This window comes from Equus caballus, chromosome 5, assembly GCF_041296265.1.
Source record: "Equus caballus isolate H_3958 breed thoroughbred chromosome 5, TB-T2T, whole genome shotgun sequence".
Taxonomy (NCBI): domain Eukaryota; kingdom Metazoa; phylum Chordata; class Mammalia; order Perissodactyla; family Equidae; genus Equus; species Equus caballus.
The window spans coordinates 241,572-260,104 of record NC_091688.1 but is presented as its reverse complement, the minus strand read 5'-3'; the positions used below and the strand labels follow the sequence as shown (position 1 = coordinate 260,104).

Genomic DNA, 18,533 nt, shown 5'->3' with positions numbered 1-18,533 from the left:
TTGAAACATCTGTGTAACTGCTCAACACCTTCCTCCTTCGCAGAGCATTCCCAGGGTGGGGGCTGTTTGCATCTTTCTGGCCCGGCATTTTTCAGGGCTACCCAGAGCCAAGGCCCTCATGCACTGCCAGTGTCCTACCTCTCCTCTGCCCACCCCCTTCCCCACCGCCCCTCCCCCAGAGGCTCACCTGCCATTGCCTGTCCCCAAGGCTCAAACCTGCCTGTCTCCCAGGACGTGGCTCCTAGGGGATTCCTTAGATCTCTAAGAAAGGCACTGCTTCTGCTCAGGTGCTGGGCTCCAGGAGCTGGTTCCGGGACGCAGGGCCCCTGGGGAGGGGAGCGCCTCTCCTGAGATTGCATGTCACTAATCCTCTGGAGGGGTAAACGTGACTTGAGAGCTGTTGCGTCTTGTGTCAAGATGTCAGGGTAGGTGTCCCTGCCCCAGCTTCCTGGGCTCGAGAGGGAGGAGAGCTTTCTTTGTGCCGTTTCTGCAGGGACCAGAGAGGGGCCCAGGAAGGCCTGCAGCTAGGCCAGCTTTCCGGTCAGGGTGATTTGGGGTCAGAAACCTTGACTTGGGAGACTCAGGGGTTCTGTGCATCTGCACTCTCCGTCCTTGCCTCCCTTTGTCTTCTTCACCACTAGGAATCTCTGTCTCTATGTTGGTCTGTGCGGTGCGGGATAGTTGGGGAGCGTCTGGTCTTTGTTCTTAGACTAGAAATGGGAGGGGATGGGGACAGACACCACGCCTCTTGGGCTTGACATGCTTCGAGCAACAGAATTGGGCTGAGGGAGCTTCAAGGGGACACAGTAGGGTGCTGGTATATGTCACACACCAGGTCAGGACTGGGGCTCTGGACTCTCTTTCCAGTGCTCACTCCCTTGCACTGAGGTCCCTTTGCAGGTGGTCACAGCGTAAAACCCTTGCACTTCCTCCTGTGTAGGAACCGTGTGTTAGACACACACCAGATACAAGAATTCCAGAAGACAGGGCTGGACCAGTGGTGCCAGGAGAAGGCTAAAGCTGTTTGCTCTGGTGCCTGGAGTGCAGAGGGGACCTGGGGAAGGAGATAGAGGGATTGCAAAGGGGGATGGGGAGAGCAGGGGTGCGTGTTCTGTGTGCACGTGCAGGAGGGTGTGCATGTGCCTCTTCAGGGCCATGGGTTGGCCACTCTGGTTTGAAGACAAGGAGGAGGCCCGAGGTTGGGGATTTTATTGCAATGAGGCAGGAAGGAGGTGGTCCCTTGGCTACTGTGTGACTCCTGGAGGGGAAGGGAGACATGAGAGCAGTGGGGAAAGAAGCCAGCACCCGCTCCATATGGAGACCCTCACCAAAGCTGGTGACAACCATGGGAGGGAGGCGTGTGAGAAGGCGAGGTGGTGGCTGCTAGGGATTGTGAAGCTGGCCCAGCCTGAGAGATGACCTTGAGAGAGAGGAGAGGGAAAATTGAGCTGGTGTCTAGTGAGGGGGAGCGGGGAGGGGCTGGCGAGGAGGAAGGAGAAAGCTGAGAGAGATCCAGACAGCGGAGGGGGCGGGGCAGAGTGTGCCCACCTCCTGTCTGTCTGCTTCCCTCCTTCTGGCTGGAAGCAAAGGAAGCAGACACCGGAGGGGCAGGCATGCGGGTGCCTGCAGGGCGGGGGCAGAACTGGGGGGCAGAGTGTCCTTGAGTCCTGGGGCTTTCCTGAGCTGAGATCCACAGAAGCCACGGTTACCTCATTACCTTGCGCTGCCCAGGATACAGGCCCTGACTCAGGACTCAGGCCTGGAGAATTCTCCCTGCTCCCTGCTTTTTAAAGAGCTCTGGGGGCTGGACAAACGGGGAGGGGAGGGACACTAATCCAATGCTCCAGAAGCTGGGGATGGGATTTCCCATTTCTCCTGCAGGAACTCCCCCAAAATGATGGCTTTCCGTTCCTCCCCCAGGCTTGTTTTTCTATATGTTCAGTCATCTTTCTCTTGAACAGAACATTCCACCTCTCATCTCCTGTGTGTAATAGGGCTCATCATTCCTTCCTCACGGCTGTCGGGAGTGTGAATTAGACTCCAGATGTAAAAGGGCTGTGTACAGTGCAAATTCACAGCGTGAGCATCAGAGATTGTTATTCAGGGAGGAGACTAAAGGGAAAAGGAAGCAGGAAGGAAGTCCCGGCAAGGCCAGGGCAAGGAAACACCCCTGGCTGCTGAAGTGGATTCATCTCCAGGCCCTCCCAGCCGCCATTCTGCTGCCTCCTCACCCGGCCTTGCCCCTTGCCGTGGAGTTGAGGATGGGCGGGCGGAGCCAGTCACTGCAAACTCGCTCTGGCCTCTTCCCCTGCCTCCTCTCAGGACACTCACAGAACAGGTCAGGGCAGCCTGCCTGGAGCTAGACCCTCCAGAAGGAGATGGGGCTGCAGAGGGGGAGGTGCTCCTTCCTACAGGGCTGGCAAGACGGCCATCAGAGAGTCGCCCAAGAGCAAGGGCACTTGCCAAGGTGGCCAAGGTGGGGTGGGAGCCCTGCTCCTCGTGTCAAGATGTAACAGCTGGGAGCCATCTGGGACTTCTCCCGCCCGCACCGCCCTCCCCCGCACCGCCCTCCCCCCCCCCCCCCCCCCCCCCCCGCCCCCGGATCACAGGAGGGGCCGAGGGATGACGCACTGTTTAGAATTTCTTCAGGGAGACGGCCCACGAGGGCATTCTTTCTATTTCTCGGGCTTCCCTAGCCAAAGATGGGGGCTTAGTTAGGAGACAGCTGCAGAGGCAGCAGGCCCTGGGGGAATCCTGCCCATGGCAGCAGCCGTGGCCCCAGGGAAGAAACCTTGTGGAACCTGCCTCCTCTGAGGGGGCTCAATGCAGCGCCTACACTGAAGCTGCTGGCAGAGCAGGACTTTGGCCCCATGCTCAAAGCCACCTGGGTTTGAATCCTGGCTCTGCCACTTACTGGCTGTGTGACTCTGGGCCACTTCCCTTTCCGAAGCTTGTGTCCTCACCTGCAGTATGGAGATAAGCCCCCCTGCCACCAACGGCTATGGTTGGGATTAACGAACTCATGTATATAACAGCTTCCATTACAGAGTCTGGAAATTCCAGGACTTGTCGTCTCCTTCTCCCACAACGGGGCAGGGGCCCGATGACTTTCTGTACTCAGCACGTTAACCTTGGGGCATGTGGGTGTGGTGGGGCTTCTAGCACCCAGGAGCTCCCATTCTGGAAAATCTCCCTTCTGTTTTTTTCATTGGATTATTTCCAGCCAGGGTTTCTTCAGCTGGGCATCTTGAGGCTCTCAGATGCTGTGTGCCTAGGCCTGCTGGTCATCCAGTGAAGCAGGACGTGGACAAGGATGGTCTGGGAGGGGACAGGATGGCTGGTGAGGGACAGAGAATGCTCCTGCTGTGATAAGCTCCGTGGAAGATGAGAAGAGGGAGGGAGGGGCCAGGACGTCACTGCCCTGAAATTCTACTGCACTGAGAGGCAAGGGGCTGTCGGCTCAGGGCCTTACCAGCTCTCCCTGGGGCCAGATGTGCCGGAAGTCTCAGATCTCCGGAGAGACGGGGGCACTGCTCTCACCACCTCCAAGACTCCCATCTGTGTGTGTCTAGTCTTAGTCTGAGCTGCAGCCAGCCTTGTGAGCTGGGGTAGTGCTGCGTCTTCTCTAGTTCCCCATTTCTTCATCTGAAGAACGTGACTAACAATCGCTGACCCTCCGCTCACAGGACTGTCCTGAGGATCCACGGAGCAGGGAGAGCGCTGGACAGAGGCTGGCGAGGCGGGGGAGTGGGTTCCCTTCCACGTAGCCACAGAACACACCCTCCATCCAGAATTGGGACCACCTGGAACCGTGGGTGGTTGCCTTGGCAACTGAATGCCTGGCTAACTGCTCCTCCTTCAGGTTTCAGCTTAGACATTTATTCTTCAAGGTCTCCCAGACCCTTAGACTGTGCCCCTCCTGTAAGCTCTCACAGTGTTCTGTGCATTCCTTTTATAGCATTTGTTATGAGCTAGCCTGGTCATTTACGTGACTTTTTTTATTCTTCTCCCCAAAGCCCCCTAGTACACAGTTGTGTATTCTCGTTGTGGGTCCTTCTGGCTGTGCCATGTGGGACACCGCCTCAGTGTGATCTGATGAGCAGTGCCATGTCTGCGCCCAGGATCCGAACCGGCAAAACCCTGGGCTGCTGAAGTGGAGTGCACACACTTAACCACTTGGCCACGGGGCCGGCCCCCCTGTGTGATTTTTTTAACGTGTGTCTTTTGCACTCGACTCTCAGCTCTCTGAGGAAAAGGAGTATGTGTGTTGCACACCATCTTATCGCTGCCCCTGGCAGGCAGTGAAGTCCTTGCTGAATGAGGAAATGAACTGTCTGCCTCTCACCCTTCTATGCCTCAGTCGCCATCTTGTGCCAAACACCCATCTATTACATCCCCCTGCCCAACAGCTCCTTATAAGAAGAGAAAGGGGGCCGGCGCCGTGGCACAGCGGTTAAGTTTGCACATTCTGCTTCGGCGGCCTGGGGTTCACTGGTTCAGATCCCGGGTGTGGACATGGCACCGCTCATCAAGCCATGCTGTGGCAGGCATCCCATGTATAAAATAGAGGAAGATGGGCGCGGATGTTAGCTCAGGGCCAATCTTCCTCAGAAAAAAGAGGAGGATTGGCGGCAGATGTTAGCTCAGGGCTAATCTTCCTCAAAAAAAAAGAAGAGAAGGGTGTGGGGGGGATCAGAATTGGCCACCCCAAAATGTGTCTGTTTGGCATGAGGATTATTTTGGGCTGGTTACTTTTAAAAACTGCAGACATAAGAGAAACCCTTAAAAGTAGAATTTACCCTTTGTGAGAGACATTTACATTGTAAGGGACATCTCCATCTGTAAAGGTGTCTCCCTCTCTGTACCAGGAGGAGGGGATGACCTCATCTCTAGAAACTCTCATCAATGCAGAGGGCAGGGACTTGATCTGCATAATCCGTAAATGACTCTCCCCACCCCCAACATCCTCCTTTGTCTTTAGCTGAAGATGGTATTTAAGACCAGATCCTCCAATGAGTTGCTCAGTTTGCCTGAGTCTCTCCCACGTATGCATGTATAAAGCTTTGTTTGATTTTCTCTTGATATCCTGTCTCACGACAATTTAATGTGTAGCCTGGCCAGAAAGACCTAGAGGGGAGAGGAAATGCCTTCCTCCCTACGGCTGCCATCTCCCTTCCCTTTATAATTCAAGGAGCAAGTCGGCTGGACCACAGTTGCCCTTTTTCCCACCCTCCCAGCACAGCAGGCCTAGTCAGGACCCAAAAAGGTTGCAGGTGAGGAGCTGCTCTGCTGCCCTCTGGTGGTTGAACATGGAAGGGAGCCTGGGAGGATGGAACCCCTGCAGCCAGGAACGGGCAGGCGGAGCCGTGCTTGGAGGCTGCCCAGTGAGCCCGAGAGGTGAGCGCCACAGGAGGGCATCTAGGCTGGTATTTGCATCAGTTCTCCATCCTTACGAATGGCTCCTTCCACGTCCAACAAGCAGCCCTGGCCTAGGAAGAGGAGAAACCCACCCTACCCCAGTGCGGACGCCTGGGGGAGAGGGAGGGCTAGTTAAATAGATGTTCTTTTTCCTCAGTGGTGCCAGCAAATGCTTGACAACCAGCTTTCCAAAAAAAAAAGCAAAACAAAAAAAACCCCAACGTGTAGCATTTTCCAATTTCCATGGAATAACTACTCCCAACGTGGCTGATTTCAAACGACAATGTTCACTGCGAAGGGAGCTGGGAAGGCAGGAGCATGTCACTGTATTTACCACACAGATCCCACGGACGTAAACACGTTCAAGAGCACGGTTAATAGGAAAATAATTGCGAAGTGATGAGTTTGAGTATTTATTTGTTTTGTTTTCAACATATTTAATTGCATGTTTATATAATTTAATTTTTAACAATGGCTGTGTTTAACTGGCTTGCAAAATTCTGGAAAATTTAATAATCGGTTCTTGCAAGTCTCGTAGAAAGAGCTGGCTCCAGCACCCCACTGCTTCTCCCCTTTCCTCCTCCTCCTCTTCCTCCTCCTCTTCCTCTTCCGTGGCTTCCCTGGCATTCTGTGTGGGTAGGAGGGATGGGGAACACGGGGAAGAGCTTTGCTGCAGGCAACACCACCCTCTGAGCCAGGAGCCACAGGTGGGAGGGAAGAGGCATGGGATGCACATTTGGCTACCGGACATTTCAGTGTGCGTTTGAGGGAGTGATTTTTGCAACTAGATCACGAGGCTGATCAGCACCTGGATGAAAGACCCCTGTTTAGAGACGGGAGACTGGACCCTACAGCCCGGAGGCCTGTGTCCTTGTGCTCCCCAAGGGCTCTGACCTGGACGGAGAGGGAGGCTGAGCTAGGCAAAGCGGCCTGTGGGGAGCCGAGGCAGGCAGAAGTAGGCACTGGGGAAGAGGCCCAGGTTGATGGGGTTGCCGTCCAGGCGGATGTCTTCCAGCCGCCTTCGGGTGTATTTATGCTCCTCTGGGTCGCAGAAGGCGTCTCTTTGCATGGTCTCTATCCTATTATTCTGGAAAGAACACTCTGACAGCTGAGCCTCTGCCGGAGAGCCAGCCTCCATCAGCTATCCCCACCAGCTCTGCTCCCCTTTTGCAGCTGGAGAAACCGAGGTACATGAGACGAAGGCCAAACAACAATGGCGAGGAGAGGAGAGGTCACGGAGGGTGGATGCGGGGCGGGCTGGGGGGGATGAACAGGGCTGAAGGGAAGAGGAGAGACAGAGGGCAAGGAGAGAAGGGACAAGCTGTTGGGTGAGCTGGGGCAAGGCCGTGGAGGGAGGGGAGGTGCTTCAAAGAGAAAGAGGGAGGAAGTCACACTGAGGCTGTGGACTACGACCTGGACGAGACCTGTGACCCGCGTCTCCAGTGAGCTCTCTGTGAGGAGACCCCGCCGCTGCCCGAGGTGCTCCTGCTCTCAGCCCTCTGCCCTCTGGGCTCTGGGCTCTGCGCGCCCCCTTGCTCTTGCGGAGGCCGCTCACCTGCAGGTGCAGCGAGCGCAGGCTCAGGGGCAGGGGCCCGGGGATGGACTCCAGCAGGTTGTCGGCCAGGTAGAGGAACCGCAGCCTCTCCAGCGCCTGGGGAGGAGAAAGAAGGCTGTTGGGCCCTGGCAGGGAGGGGTGGCTGACGTGACCCCTGAGACTCAGCTGTGGGCCAGGCTCTGTGCTGGTGCTGTGGGGGACACCCCGTCTCTCAGGAGCGCACAGGCGCTAACTGGATGCAGAAGGGAAGCTGCAGCTGGAGGTGCGGCAGCTGGGGGAGTGCGAAGGAGCCCGTCGGCTGCTGATGAGGAGTGGGCGAGGAGCGCGCTGGGCTGCAAGGGAGGACAAGGGGGCATCTCAGCCCCACCTCAACTTCTCTGCTATCAGAAGGGGTTTCCCCAAATGAGAAGCCTCCAGATGCTAAACCTGGAGCAGCTGTGCAGAGCACGTTCTGGAAACATCCAGACCAGCAGAAGGAGAGCCACAGGCACACATGAGGCTGACTGAGCCTGAGTGCCAATCTGGTCCATGCTCCATTTCTTCACTGCAATTGCCTGGGGCTCCTCCTGGCCCTGTTGAGTGGGCAGCTGCAAGGGGCATATTTGTGTCACATGTTACCCCTTCCCATGAAAACTGCCAGCCAGTGACCAGTCAGATTGTCTCTCTTGAGAATTTGCTCATAGAAAGACAATGATCAGTTAGTTAGAGGTGGTTTTGAAAGAAAAGGGTCCAGGGAGTTAGGGCAGGAGCCGGCACCACTGCAGTCAGTCACACGTTAGTCAGAGGTTTAGGGCAGCAGATGCTGGTGTGCAGAGAGGTGAACGAGCAGGCGCACGGAAAGGAGCCAAGAGACCGTGTGCCCCAGAGCAAGACGGAGAGCAGTGGCCTGGTCGCTGACAGCCCCAGCCCCACCCCCACCCCCAGTAAGAGGCCCATGAGGCCGAGTTCCCTTCCACGGAGGTGCCTGGGATGGCACGCGGTCAAACACCTTTTCTTCAGTAAGAATCAGTTTATTGCAACAAAAAGAACCTCTAAGAAATAGACGAAGAAACAGGGTTTGATTTTCATACCCCAGACCAGGGTTGGAGCAGGGATATCCTAGGAGGGCAAGGCTTGTGTGTGTGTGTGGCCGTGGGCGTAGGTGGCAGGTGGCAGCGGTGGACTGAAGGCCCTGACTCACCTTGAAGGCTTCAGGCTGTATCCCTGAGCTCCGGAGCCGATTCAGGCGGACGTCCAGGACCTCGATCCCAGTGGGCAGCACAGGCAGAGCTGCCAGCTGGTTCTCTGGGAGGATGAGATCCTTTAGATCAGGCAGCAGGCGGAGGGCATCGTCATCGATGGAGGAGATGAAATTGCTAGATAGGTCGATCCTCTTCAGTTTTGCTAAGGGATGCAGGAGAGAACGCACACACCATCTTCCCCTGCCCCTGCCAGAGCTGCCCGGACCTGCTCTACCCTCTCAGGTAGGGAACGCTAGCCAGCGCTCCACCTGCACCAGGTCCAAACCAGAAGAGAGAACAGATACACCAGGACTCTCTGAAAAAGCCCTTGATTCTGCAGTCTTTCCCCTGGAGTTCTGTCCTGCATGGCGGCTGCCCACCTTGGATCGGTTTGGAAGAAACCTTTCCAGGGCAAGACCCAAGAGGCCCAGGAATCCCTGGTCTACCCCCCGCCCCCTTCCACCATTAGTTTACGCCAAAGGACACGGAGGCCTTGAAGGCTGTGGTTATTAGTGGCAGAACCTGGATTCGAGCCCAGGTCTCCCATGGCAGGCACGGTATAAGTCCCAAAGCAGCAAAGCAAACCAGCAAACACAGGCCATGTCAACAGCGTCAGTGCCATGGAGAGTCGAGTTAGCATGGCCTGTCCAGAGGCCAGGAGGGCACAGAGCTAGACATGCCGGAACATACTGAAAATGGAGGCTTGATCATATCTTCCCCTTCCCAGAGCTTTTAGGAGAACAAATGGGCAGAGGGCACTGCTGCCATCTGAAATCTTCAAAGGAAAGAATTAGAGTCTTGGGGCTGTTTCCCTTTGTTGGCTGGAAAGACTGAAAGCTAAGAGGGAAAGACTAACACAGGTGGGACCCCGTCCCTGGGGACTGTTCATGTGCCGGGTAGGGAAGGAGAGGACCCCGGGGGCTTCCCTCTGCCGGGCCTGCCGTCCTCTTCTGCCAGGGCATTACGTACTCAGCCCTTTGAAGTCTCCGGCCCGGATGTGGCTGATGCGGTTGAAGCGGGCGTACAGGTAGGCGGTTGTCTTGGGAAGAGGGGGGATGTTTTGCAGGTCAGCATCGTCACAGTACACGGAGGAACCAAGGCACACACAAACCAGACAGGTAGGCAGGCCTGGTCCCAGTGGAAGAGAGAACAAAGGGAGACCCCCCAGTCAGACTCCCTTCAGCTTCTGGGACCGATGGACTTTGCCCCAGGAAGTGTCTGAGCCACGGCCGTCTGTGTCCTTTTTGGTTGCCGCCCAGAACTGACTGTCACAGTGCACCAGGCAGTGCTGGTGGCTGCGCCCCGCCTGGCACTCGGCCTCAATTAGGAGAAGCGGATCCACCTCGGTGATTCCTCAGTCCCAGTCCAGGAGCACTGGCATCAGACCCTGGCTCTGTGCGGGGTCTCCTGGACCTATGGGGGTGTTTCCGGCAAGTCCTTCGGTCTCTTTTCCACAGGGCTCCTTTCTGGTCCCCAAAAATACAGTGAAGATGAAACAAAGCCACAATTAAGTTGGAATGGCCAATGGCTGCTGAGCCTGCTGGCTGCCTTGTGGGTGAGGAGTTAACACGTTCTGTGTGGCTCCAAGAAGCATAACAGAGCCAAGGTGGAGTGGCCAACGCCTGTCCAGAATCCATTTCCCCTTCTTACAGTATCAGCACCCCAGCTTTCTATTGGGAAACAGCCCTCGTCTGTTCTCGGTCCATGACTAGTGGTCACGAGACGTGGGCCAGGCCATCGAGCTCAGACTGAGTTTACAAAGCTGAGAAAATGAGAAGACTGTAGCGGCTCACAGAGCCGAACAGTGCAGGAGGTTTCCATCACCTGCCATTCCAAGGGCCAGAGATGATGGGAGACCACGGCCACTCCCACTCAAAGGGGGACTCTGTGAAGCAGTGACATTGCCCGAGGATTAAGAGGCAGCTCCTCTTTGCCAGCAGTGACCAGACAGTGTAGATGGAGCAGAGAGGGCCCCAGCGCCTTTCTTATCCCAAAGCCTTGAGTGGCAGACCAAGATGAGGCCCTTTCTGGTCTCTCTGAGCCTGGGACTCTGCCGCTCTGTGAGGTCACAGATTCCTACTGAAACGTCTTCTCTAGATGCCCCAGAGCCCTAGATGTGCCCAGGGCAAATGTCTCCAGAGGAGAACAGGGACTGAAAGCAGGCGACTCTGGGACGAACGGCACCCCTCCTCGGCCTCCGTTCTGCCGCCTCAGCAGAGGGCCAGTGCTCACGGCAAGGGAGGACGGCGTCCCAGCCTCAGGACGGGGAAGAGCTGCTAAGGAGGGAGCTGAGAGCTGGAGAGCAGTATGACTGCTCCATTTGCCCCTGTGCCATGTGACAGCCACAAAGTTATTTATTCTTCTCTGCAGGCTTTTAATTGTCTCTAATCTAATTACCATCAACCTGCTCCCCCAGTGATGCTATTAATTAAGGTAGGGTGGCTTTGCCAGGCAGAGCAGAATCCCCGCATTTCTGTCTCCTATCCAGTGTGTGCATTCGAGCAAAAGCATCTGGGACAGCCAGCCTCTCTCTTGGATTTTTTTTCTTCTGTTTTTATTGTGGCTGTTTTCCATCCTCTCCCTGCTGGTAAGGGCTAGCCCTGACCCTCTGCCCCCTGGTACCTGTGGTGCAGGGTCATGTCTGCGTAGCCTATCGCCTATGGATGTTGAGACCTGTGACTATAAACTTACCGTGGCTGGTCGGGGACCCCAGCAGGCCCAGTGTAGTGGGCCTGGTCAGTGGAGTAGGTCTGGTCATTGTCAGGTTCGAAGAGGGTGTTCTTGGAGCGAAAAGGCTCTGAGTGGAACTGACGCTGGTTGGAGGAGGCAGGCTGGTCCCTTTAACCTGGAGACATAGCACACAGGAAGCCAATTTTGCCTGAGGGGAAGTTAACTTTGGGCTCTGGGAACCTCAGTGACCAAGTTCAAACTTGCCAAGAGTCACTGTGAAGGAGGGAAGGACAGCAGAAGGAGTGAGCAAGAAAGACACCTTTTCAGAGAGCATCTGGTCTGACGTCTCATTACGTGGATGAGGAAACTGAGGCCTAGAGAGCAGACGGACTGGAGTCACGGAGCCCGCTGGTGGCCAAGCTGGTGGCTGAGCCAGAGCCCCCGGCTCCAGATTTCCTAGGCTGGAGCTCTTGCTCTCGCCCCGCACTGACCAAGCTCACACAGCACACCGGCTTGGCTTCTGATCAGCTCCCGCCAAGGCCAGCAAGGGCTGAGGAAGAACTTCGGACTGAAGACAGTCTAAGAAAAGATAGGAGGTGGTGGCATTTCTTTTTTCTAGGGAGAATATGAGGACACTGCTGATGTCCCAAAGAAATGCGGCTTATGGTCTTACTTGAAGGCGAGGCGGGGAGGGGTGATAGATGATTTCTAAGGGAAGTCCCACCAAGTTTTCTACAAACGGACAAAGAAATTGAAGTTTTGTTGTCCTCTTTCTTACTATCATCTAAGTAACAAGTTGCTATGGAGGGACAGGAATTTCCACCTCCTGGAGAAAGAGTTGCAGGCTTGAGACACCTGCATCATGGAGCAAGGGAGAGGGGCCAGGCCTCGGGCTCCCAGTTTCTTGGAGGGAATGCAGCTGGTCTGCTGTGTGCCCCTCACCTCGGGGAGCTGGTCCCTGTGGTCTGTGGGCTCATGGTGGCTCAGGTCAATGACCTCATCGTAGCTGTCCAGGCTCGGGACGTAGTTCTCCAGACGCAGAGCTGTGCGGGAACTGTGGTCCTTGTGCTTCTGGTCCTCTCTCCTCTTCCTCTCCTTCCCTGGGAGAGAAGTCGTCCCCGCTTCCTGCAGCACCAGGGCCAGCAGGCTCAGGAAAGCTGAGAGCTTCATGGGGGTCCTGGGGAGGGAAGCTTGGGGTGAGAATGGGGTGAGTCACCTGGGCCTCCAGCCCTGGGCGGTAGGCAGGAGAGGGGGCAGCCGTCTGAGGGGCAGGGGTCTCTGGAGCTTTGTGGGAGTGGCTCACACACTTGCCCACTTCCCACCCCACAAGTGCAGACTCTCACGCTCTTCCTCACACACGCAGCATCTTCATACACGTGCAGGCTCTGGAGAGCTGCACTGTGTCTAGGGGACTCCCACCCCGACTCCGTGGAGTCCCTTTACACTGCAGGGGAGGAAGACACTTCCTCTCCCCTCTGGGTCCTTCTGGCCAGGCTACAAATTAAATTGACATGAGACAGAATAACAAGAGAAAATCAAACAAAGCGTTATAACATGTATGCATGGGAGAGACTCAGGAAAGCTGAGCTGCTCGCCAGAATGGCCACAGCTGCCACCTTAAGTATCACCTTCCGCTAAAGACAAAGGCAGACGTTGGGGTAGTGGTTTGGGGCTTCAAAGGGGAGGAAGGCGGTACATGGACATGGAAAAGCAACTGTTTGGTAGACAGAACTTTGACGAGAGTGGGCTTCGCAAGGGTCCTCCCAGACTACCACATCCAGAGATTTCCATGGTGACGGCCTGTCCTGGGCCAGGGCTTCTACCCTGAATTCTTTCAGGCAGTTGCGGGGGGGGGGGGGGGCGGTCAAAGCTTCTTTCAGAGCCTTTTGTTCTATCAAGGCAAAGAGACACATTTCAGGGTGGCTAATTTTGCTCCCCCATAACATGCTCACCACACTCAGATGTTCACTCACACAGGCAAGTGCAGCCGGCACAGACTCTACTCAGCACAGACACGCTCGTGCACGTCCCCTTGTCTGCACACCTCCCCGCTAACTAGGCACACGCTCATGCATTTATCAGGCTGTTCTCTCTGACACAATCACATACCAGAGTACAACCGTTAGTCACTACACAGGATTTAGAGACACTTCAACATCAAGGAGTCCTATAGTTTTAAAAAGATTATCCATTCATCCACGGATTTGATCAACAAACATTTACAGGGTGTCTATTATGCTCCAGGCATTGGATTTGTCTTTGGGGGTACAGAATTGAATAGGGCACGCCCAGGTCCAGGAATGCCCCAACCACTTAGGGGACATGGGCTTAAAAATGGACACACACTGTAAAAAAGAATGCTAGCTTATAAAATACATTTATAAATGCAGCTTTTTAGAAACAAATGATCACAGAAACAAAAGAGCTCTTTGGGAGTGGTTGGGGGAGTGTATACACACCCAGAAAGTTCCTTAGATATGTATGTACACCTGTGTGTGTGCACAGGAGATTATGTACACGTGTGATGCGCGTGTAAGTTCACCCACATATGCACAGATGGGTCAAGAACATGCGCGGTGTGGGTGTCAGGTATCTAGTGCATTTTTGATAATGCAGCCCTCCCCAAGCCAGCTGCACAAGTTTCTAGTAGATTCTCCCCCTTTCTTTATTTTAGCTGGGCAAGAGGTAAGCTCCTAGCAGTAGCAAGAGGTATCTCTTCATCTTACTTCCCATGCTTCACTCCAAACCAAATTAGATAATGTTAAAAAAGTCTTTGAAAAAAGTCCTAAGACAGGGGCCGGCCAGGTGGCACAGTGGCTGGATTTGCAAGCTCTGCTCCAGTGGCCTGGGGTCTGCGGGTTCGGATCCCGGGCGCAGATCTACACGTCACTTATCAACCTATGCTGTGGAGGAATCCCACATACAAAGCAGAGGAAGATGGGGACAGGTGTTAACTCAGCGACAATCTTCCTCACCAAAAAAAAGGGGGGGGGGGTGCTTTGTAGCAGATATTAACTCAGAGCAAATCTTCCTCAAAAAAAAAAAAGTCCTAAGACAGAGTTTGCTGCCACCCCCACCCCCCAAGCCTCCCCCAGTTTCTCTGGCCCAGAGGCCTGAAGTGTCCTCTCTCCCACCCAATCGGCACCCAGCCCACACTCTTTTCCGGCACTTGCATACCCACGGGCCTAACGCAGCCACCCTTGAACCTTACCCTGTGTACTCCTCGGGTTCCAGATGAGCCTCACAGCTTCCAGAGAGGTGGGGACTCTGAGGGAGAGGGCACAGGCAGTGGGGCTGGCAGACTGTGCCTGGGGAGGGCGGGAGCTGGCCAAGGCAAGCATGCGGCCAATCCGACTTCTCTCCTCCCTGACGTCCAGCTGTTTCCCCTCCTCTTTCCTCGCAGGGTCCCCCATCCAGTTCCCTTGCTTGATGAGAGGGAATTCTCTCTCTCTCTCTCCCTCCACACCTCCCCCCCAACTTCCTATACAGACCCCTCCCCACCTCCCCCCCATCCCTCCCTCTCTCTCTCTCTCTCTCTCTCTGCTCCCTCTCTCTCCTCCTGGCCACCCTCTTTGAGGGGGCAGGCAGTTCCCATCCCCTCAGGGGCCCCACCCCGCAGATTCTGTACTCTCAAAGAAGGGGGCAGTGGGGTATGTGGAGAGATGGGGCTTGCCTTTCTCCTGACAGAGAATGAGGATGCTCTATATGGAGCCCAAATATTAAAAAAGGCTGAGCTCGGGTACGCTGACCAGCTCCACCACCTAGAGCCCCAACAGGGGACCAGAACTGAACAGGAATCACCAGAGGGAGGGCGACTCCAAGAGAAGGTGAATGGGGGATGGGGTAGCATTTGAAAGCCAACTTCAAGGTCTCTGATGGCGACCTTGAGGAGGGTACAGGAAATTCTCTAAACCTGCTCAGTTGGGCCCTAGAAAGGACTTCCTGATCGCAAACACCAGAAGGCATTGTCTGGGGTCTCAGGGGGCAGAGAAGAATCCTCTCAGTGTACACCCCCCACCCCCTCCCCAATCTGGAGAGATGCTCCTTTCCTTGGTGCCTCAGGCTGCTGCAGGGTAAGTCCTTGCTGAAGGAGGGGGTGCGGACCCAGATGTCTCCCCAAGATCCTGCCAGCCTGCACATGCGCCCAGGCTCTTCAATGATGCTCCTTCCCCTACTGCCTCCCGCTGACCGGATGCTGAACCCTAGCTGCAAGTTCCCTAAACATCGTCTAGTCCAAACCCCTTATTGCACGGATGGGGAAACCGGGGCCCAGTGAGGGGAGGTGACTTACTTGCTCAAGGTCACACAGAGCCAGGGCCAGGTCCTGGATTTCCTGACTCTCAGACCAGGGAGCCCTCCTTTGTTCGTTCTTCACCTCATTTCCGCCCCCCTTCCGAGTTTTGGCCTCAAAACAGCTGGCCTGCGCAGAACTCATCTCTGCCAGGCACAGCAGGTGAAGGGGCACATCTAGCAACTTGGCCCAAGGGGCAATGCTTGGCCTGCAGTGTTTTTGGGCATCAGCTGATGTGAAGGGGGCTTCCCCCAGCCCAAGAACCCGGTCACAGAGCAACCCATGTTCCTGCGCCCGGGCAGCCCCCATCCGGGGAGAGACACCACAGGGCTCTGCTGGGTGGAGGGAGAGAGAGCCAGGAGCTGAGGGTGCGCAGGGAGCAGATGGCGCATTTGGCGGCTGTCCTCCCTCACTCTCTCTATAGCCTGGGCTCCGCAGCCAGAGGCCCTGCGCCCCCGCAGCCAGGGGCGCGTTTCCCCCTTCACCCCACCCCATTCATTCCCTGCCAGGACGCAGGAGAGACTGTTCATTCGTTCCCCTGCCGCCCGCCCGACTCCTTCCCCGCTTCTCGCTTCCTCGGTGACACCCGCGCCAGCCCTCCCGCTCTCCCAGCACTGCCACCGCGCCCCCTACCCTGCGATTGGCTCCCCATTCACTCTTGCAGCTTTGCGGGCCGCACGCGGAGTCAGCGCGCTACCGCGCATGCGCCCCCCGCCCCCCAGCAGCTCCTGACGGGGCTTCACGTCCTCCACCGTCTGGCAGCTGCGACCCTCGCTGCAAGAGCTCGCCGTCACACGCTGTGTCCTGTGGATTTCGGGGAGGGTCCCTGGGACGCGTGCCGGTGGCCTGTGTGGGAACCGTCTGGCCCTCCTGCTGTTGCTGCGGGGCCTCAGCCCCCGGAAAGCCTGGAAGAGGGACGGCGGGGGCGCGTTCTAATCCGAACCTCTCATTAGGAGAAGCACGAGGCGTGCTGATGGAACGGAGGTGGCAGGTGGGGGGACAGAAGTCTGGCCAGCTGACCCTGTTGCTGCCCCTTTCTTGGGCAGGGAGATGGGGGCCGTGGAAATTTCAGGAATCTCCTGCTTTTTGAACAACAGGAATATATTGCCTGCTGAGGGCTTGTAGCCACATAGCTCCATGACAGGAACACGGCCCTCGCCCCTTCTCAGACACACACACGCCCTGCAGGGCAAACTCCACGCCTTGCTGCCTTTGGGCTCATGCTGTTTCCCCTCCGGGTTATGTGCTTCCCCCACTTCTCCCACTTGGCAAAATCTGACTTAACCCTTAAGATCCAGCTCAAATGATAGGAACCTTTCTGGTTTCTCCCACACAGAGGTAGAGGCCTCTGCACCACGCTCTTTTACACAGCGTTGTTATAGATACTCAAGACATGCAATTATTAATTCATGGATTTTCCCCTTTACCAAGCTGTGAATTCCTCAAGGGCGTGGGGTATATTACCTATCCTTGCATTCTTAGCTGGCAGCATTGCACCTAGGGGGTGTCCACCGAAACCCTGCTGAATTGAACTGAAACAGGTGTTTAGGAGGGGGAGGGGGAGGGCATCATCTGGCGGCTTCTATCCTGAAGAAGATGCTGTGCGCCAGGAGGACCACAGCCCACTCTGGAATCTGAAGAGTGCTTCTGGGCACCCGGTGCTCGCTCCTCTGTGAACACCTGCATGGCCAGTAGATCACTCCAGATGACGTAGCCCTTTGTTCTCCACCTTGATACAGCTCTCTACTGTTTGTGATTCTTACACTGTCTCCTCCACTAGTGTGCAAGCTTTCCTGGGTGAGGGTTGGTGACTGTATTGTGTCTTTCCATGTCTGGCTCGGTGCAGAGCATTTGGGTTCCCTCAGCAATTTGTATCTGTAGGTTGAAAGAATCCAGGGCTTTGGGCTTCAAATGTAGCTGTCAGAATTCTGGTCTGACTTTAGGAATTATTTTTCATGAGGGTTGTTAGTTTGGGGGAAATTCATGGACAAAAGACTTTAGGATTGTTTTCTTAGAGTTTCTTAAGAATAGCATCCTTGGAGTTTCTCAGTTTGCCTGAGCCTCTCCCATGTGTATATGTTATAAAGCTTTGTTTAATTTTCTCCTGTTATTCTGTCTCATGTGAATTTAATTTGTTGTCCAGCCAGGAGGACCCAGAACATGTAGAGGAAATGTCTTCCTCCCCTACAGTTTGGTGACTTGGATGGGATAAAATTTCACTGGTTGGACACTGCTCACTCCTGGACTGCTGCAGCCAAGAGATCCTGGACCCCTGATGAGAGGCAGCAAGAGACTAGCCCTGAGCTAACTACTGCCAATACTCCTCTTTTTGCTGAGGAAGAGTGGCCCTGAGCTAACATGCACGCCCGTCTTCCTCTACTTTATGTGTGGGGCGCCTACTACAGCATGGCTTTTGCCAAGCGGTGCCATGTCTGCACCTGCGATCCGGACCAGCGAACCCCAGGCTGCCAAGAAGCTGAACATGTGAACTTAATTGCTGTGCCACTGGGCTGGCCCTGCCTTTTGGTATTTTTGACAAGCTTCTCCCTCAAAAAATATTCAAGTCCTGAATAACGGCTTTCTTTTGACCTGGATGAAGAAAGAGAATTTCTCTAGGGATTTTCAGAGGGCCCCTGGGACTTCTCAGAGAAATTTGCTCTCTCTTCCTATAAGGAGAAAGATTCTAAACTAATTAGGTTTATTTGGTCTGTTAAATTACATGGGAAGCATTGTCAGATAAGTAATGATAAAGTTTCTTAGGTGGTATTATGTGTGTAAATGTTATTGATATAAATGTTTTGAAATTTATAATATTCCTAAAATTCTGATTAGTCCTCGTTGTCAGCCATAATTCTAGTTATTATTTTAAGGTGTTGTATACCACAGAAATAACCAAATTTCCTTGTGAATTGTCATTAAATCTTTTGTCATTTACAGACAGTTATTGTTTTCCTTTGATGCTTTTGCTTTTGTAAATATGTCTTGTCTTCTGAGAGATTCATGGAAAGAACTCTGACACTCACTCTGGAATGCAGGTTTCTGATATGCTTTCTGATTATAAAACTGAACTGGCTACAAAATTAGAGAAGTCTAATGGAGAAACTGATGACCCCGTAAAACTGCTAAAGAAGATTAAGACCAAAAAGAATCGATTACACAGGACCATACGAACTGATGACAACTTGGTGAAATTATACCTTTGTGAGCAGAACTGAAACATTTATATTTTTCTCCCTACCTGATCCCTCCAGAATTTGGAAACACTTTGCTTTGACTGGACTATCACATTGGAGAGAAACACACAGGCTCAGATATGACAAGACAGCTTTTCAGGAACAAAGATTGGACTTTGTGGAATAAAGCCACTTGGAAATATTGA

The 18,533-nt window shown here is 54.6% G+C and overlaps 1 protein-coding gene and 1 long non-coding RNA gene across 7 annotated transcripts; one reads left to right on the top strand and one right to left on the bottom strand.

The window, feature by feature from the left end:
- Positions 1-5,818: 5,818 nt before the first annotated feature.
- OPTC (opticin) lies at positions 5,819-15,963 on the bottom strand. 6 transcript variants are annotated; one of them, XM_014739559.3, is made up of 9 exons: positions 15,788-15,921; positions 14,075-14,130; positions 11,806-12,040; positions 10,885-11,038; positions 9,163-9,321; positions 8,154-8,356; positions 6,974-7,069; positions 6,313-6,505; positions 5,819-6,226 (listed from the first exon to the last, which is right to left on the bottom strand). In XM_014739559.3, exons 3-8 carry the CDS (start codon positions 12,031-12,033, stop codon positions 6,335-6,337), a joined length of 1,011 nt encoding a protein of 336 aa, XP_014595045.1. In that variant the 5' UTR covers positions 12,034-12,040; positions 14,075-14,130; positions 15,788-15,921; the 3' UTR covers positions 5,819-6,226; positions 6,313-6,334. The 6 variants fall into 6 exon arrangements, with proteins under 6 accessions (XP_014595045.1, XP_001488793.3, XP_070122528.1 ...); XM_001488743.5 differs by having other exon boundaries at positions 15,155-15,841; XM_014739557.3 differs by lacking the exon at positions 15,788-15,921 and adding an exon at positions 15,155-15,678 and having other exon boundaries at positions 5,855-6,046.
- LOC138923991 (uncharacterized) lies at positions 15,868-18,090 on the top strand. Its single transcript, XR_011438402.1, has 2 exons — positions 15,868-16,145; positions 17,298-18,090. It is a non-coding gene; the product is annotated as an uncharacterized lncRNA (long non-coding RNA).
- The last annotated feature ends 443 nt before the right edge of the window (positions 18,091-18,533 follow it).

Bases quoted from the DNA above. Each gene is read 5' to 3' on its own strand.
- OPTC (XM_070266425.1), bottom strand. From the start codon at position 15,649: ATGGGGTGGGGTGAAGGGGGAAACGCGCCCCTGGCTGCGGGGGCGCAG. The intron at 12,041-14,074 runs GTAAGGTTCAAG...TTCCCTCCCCAG, and splicing joins GAACCCGAGGAGTACACAGG to GACCCCCATGAAGCTCTCAG. The intron at 11,039-11,805 runs GTGAGGGGCACA...CTATGTCTCCAG, and splicing joins ACAGGGACCAGCTCCCCGAG to GTTAAAGGGACCAGCCTGCC.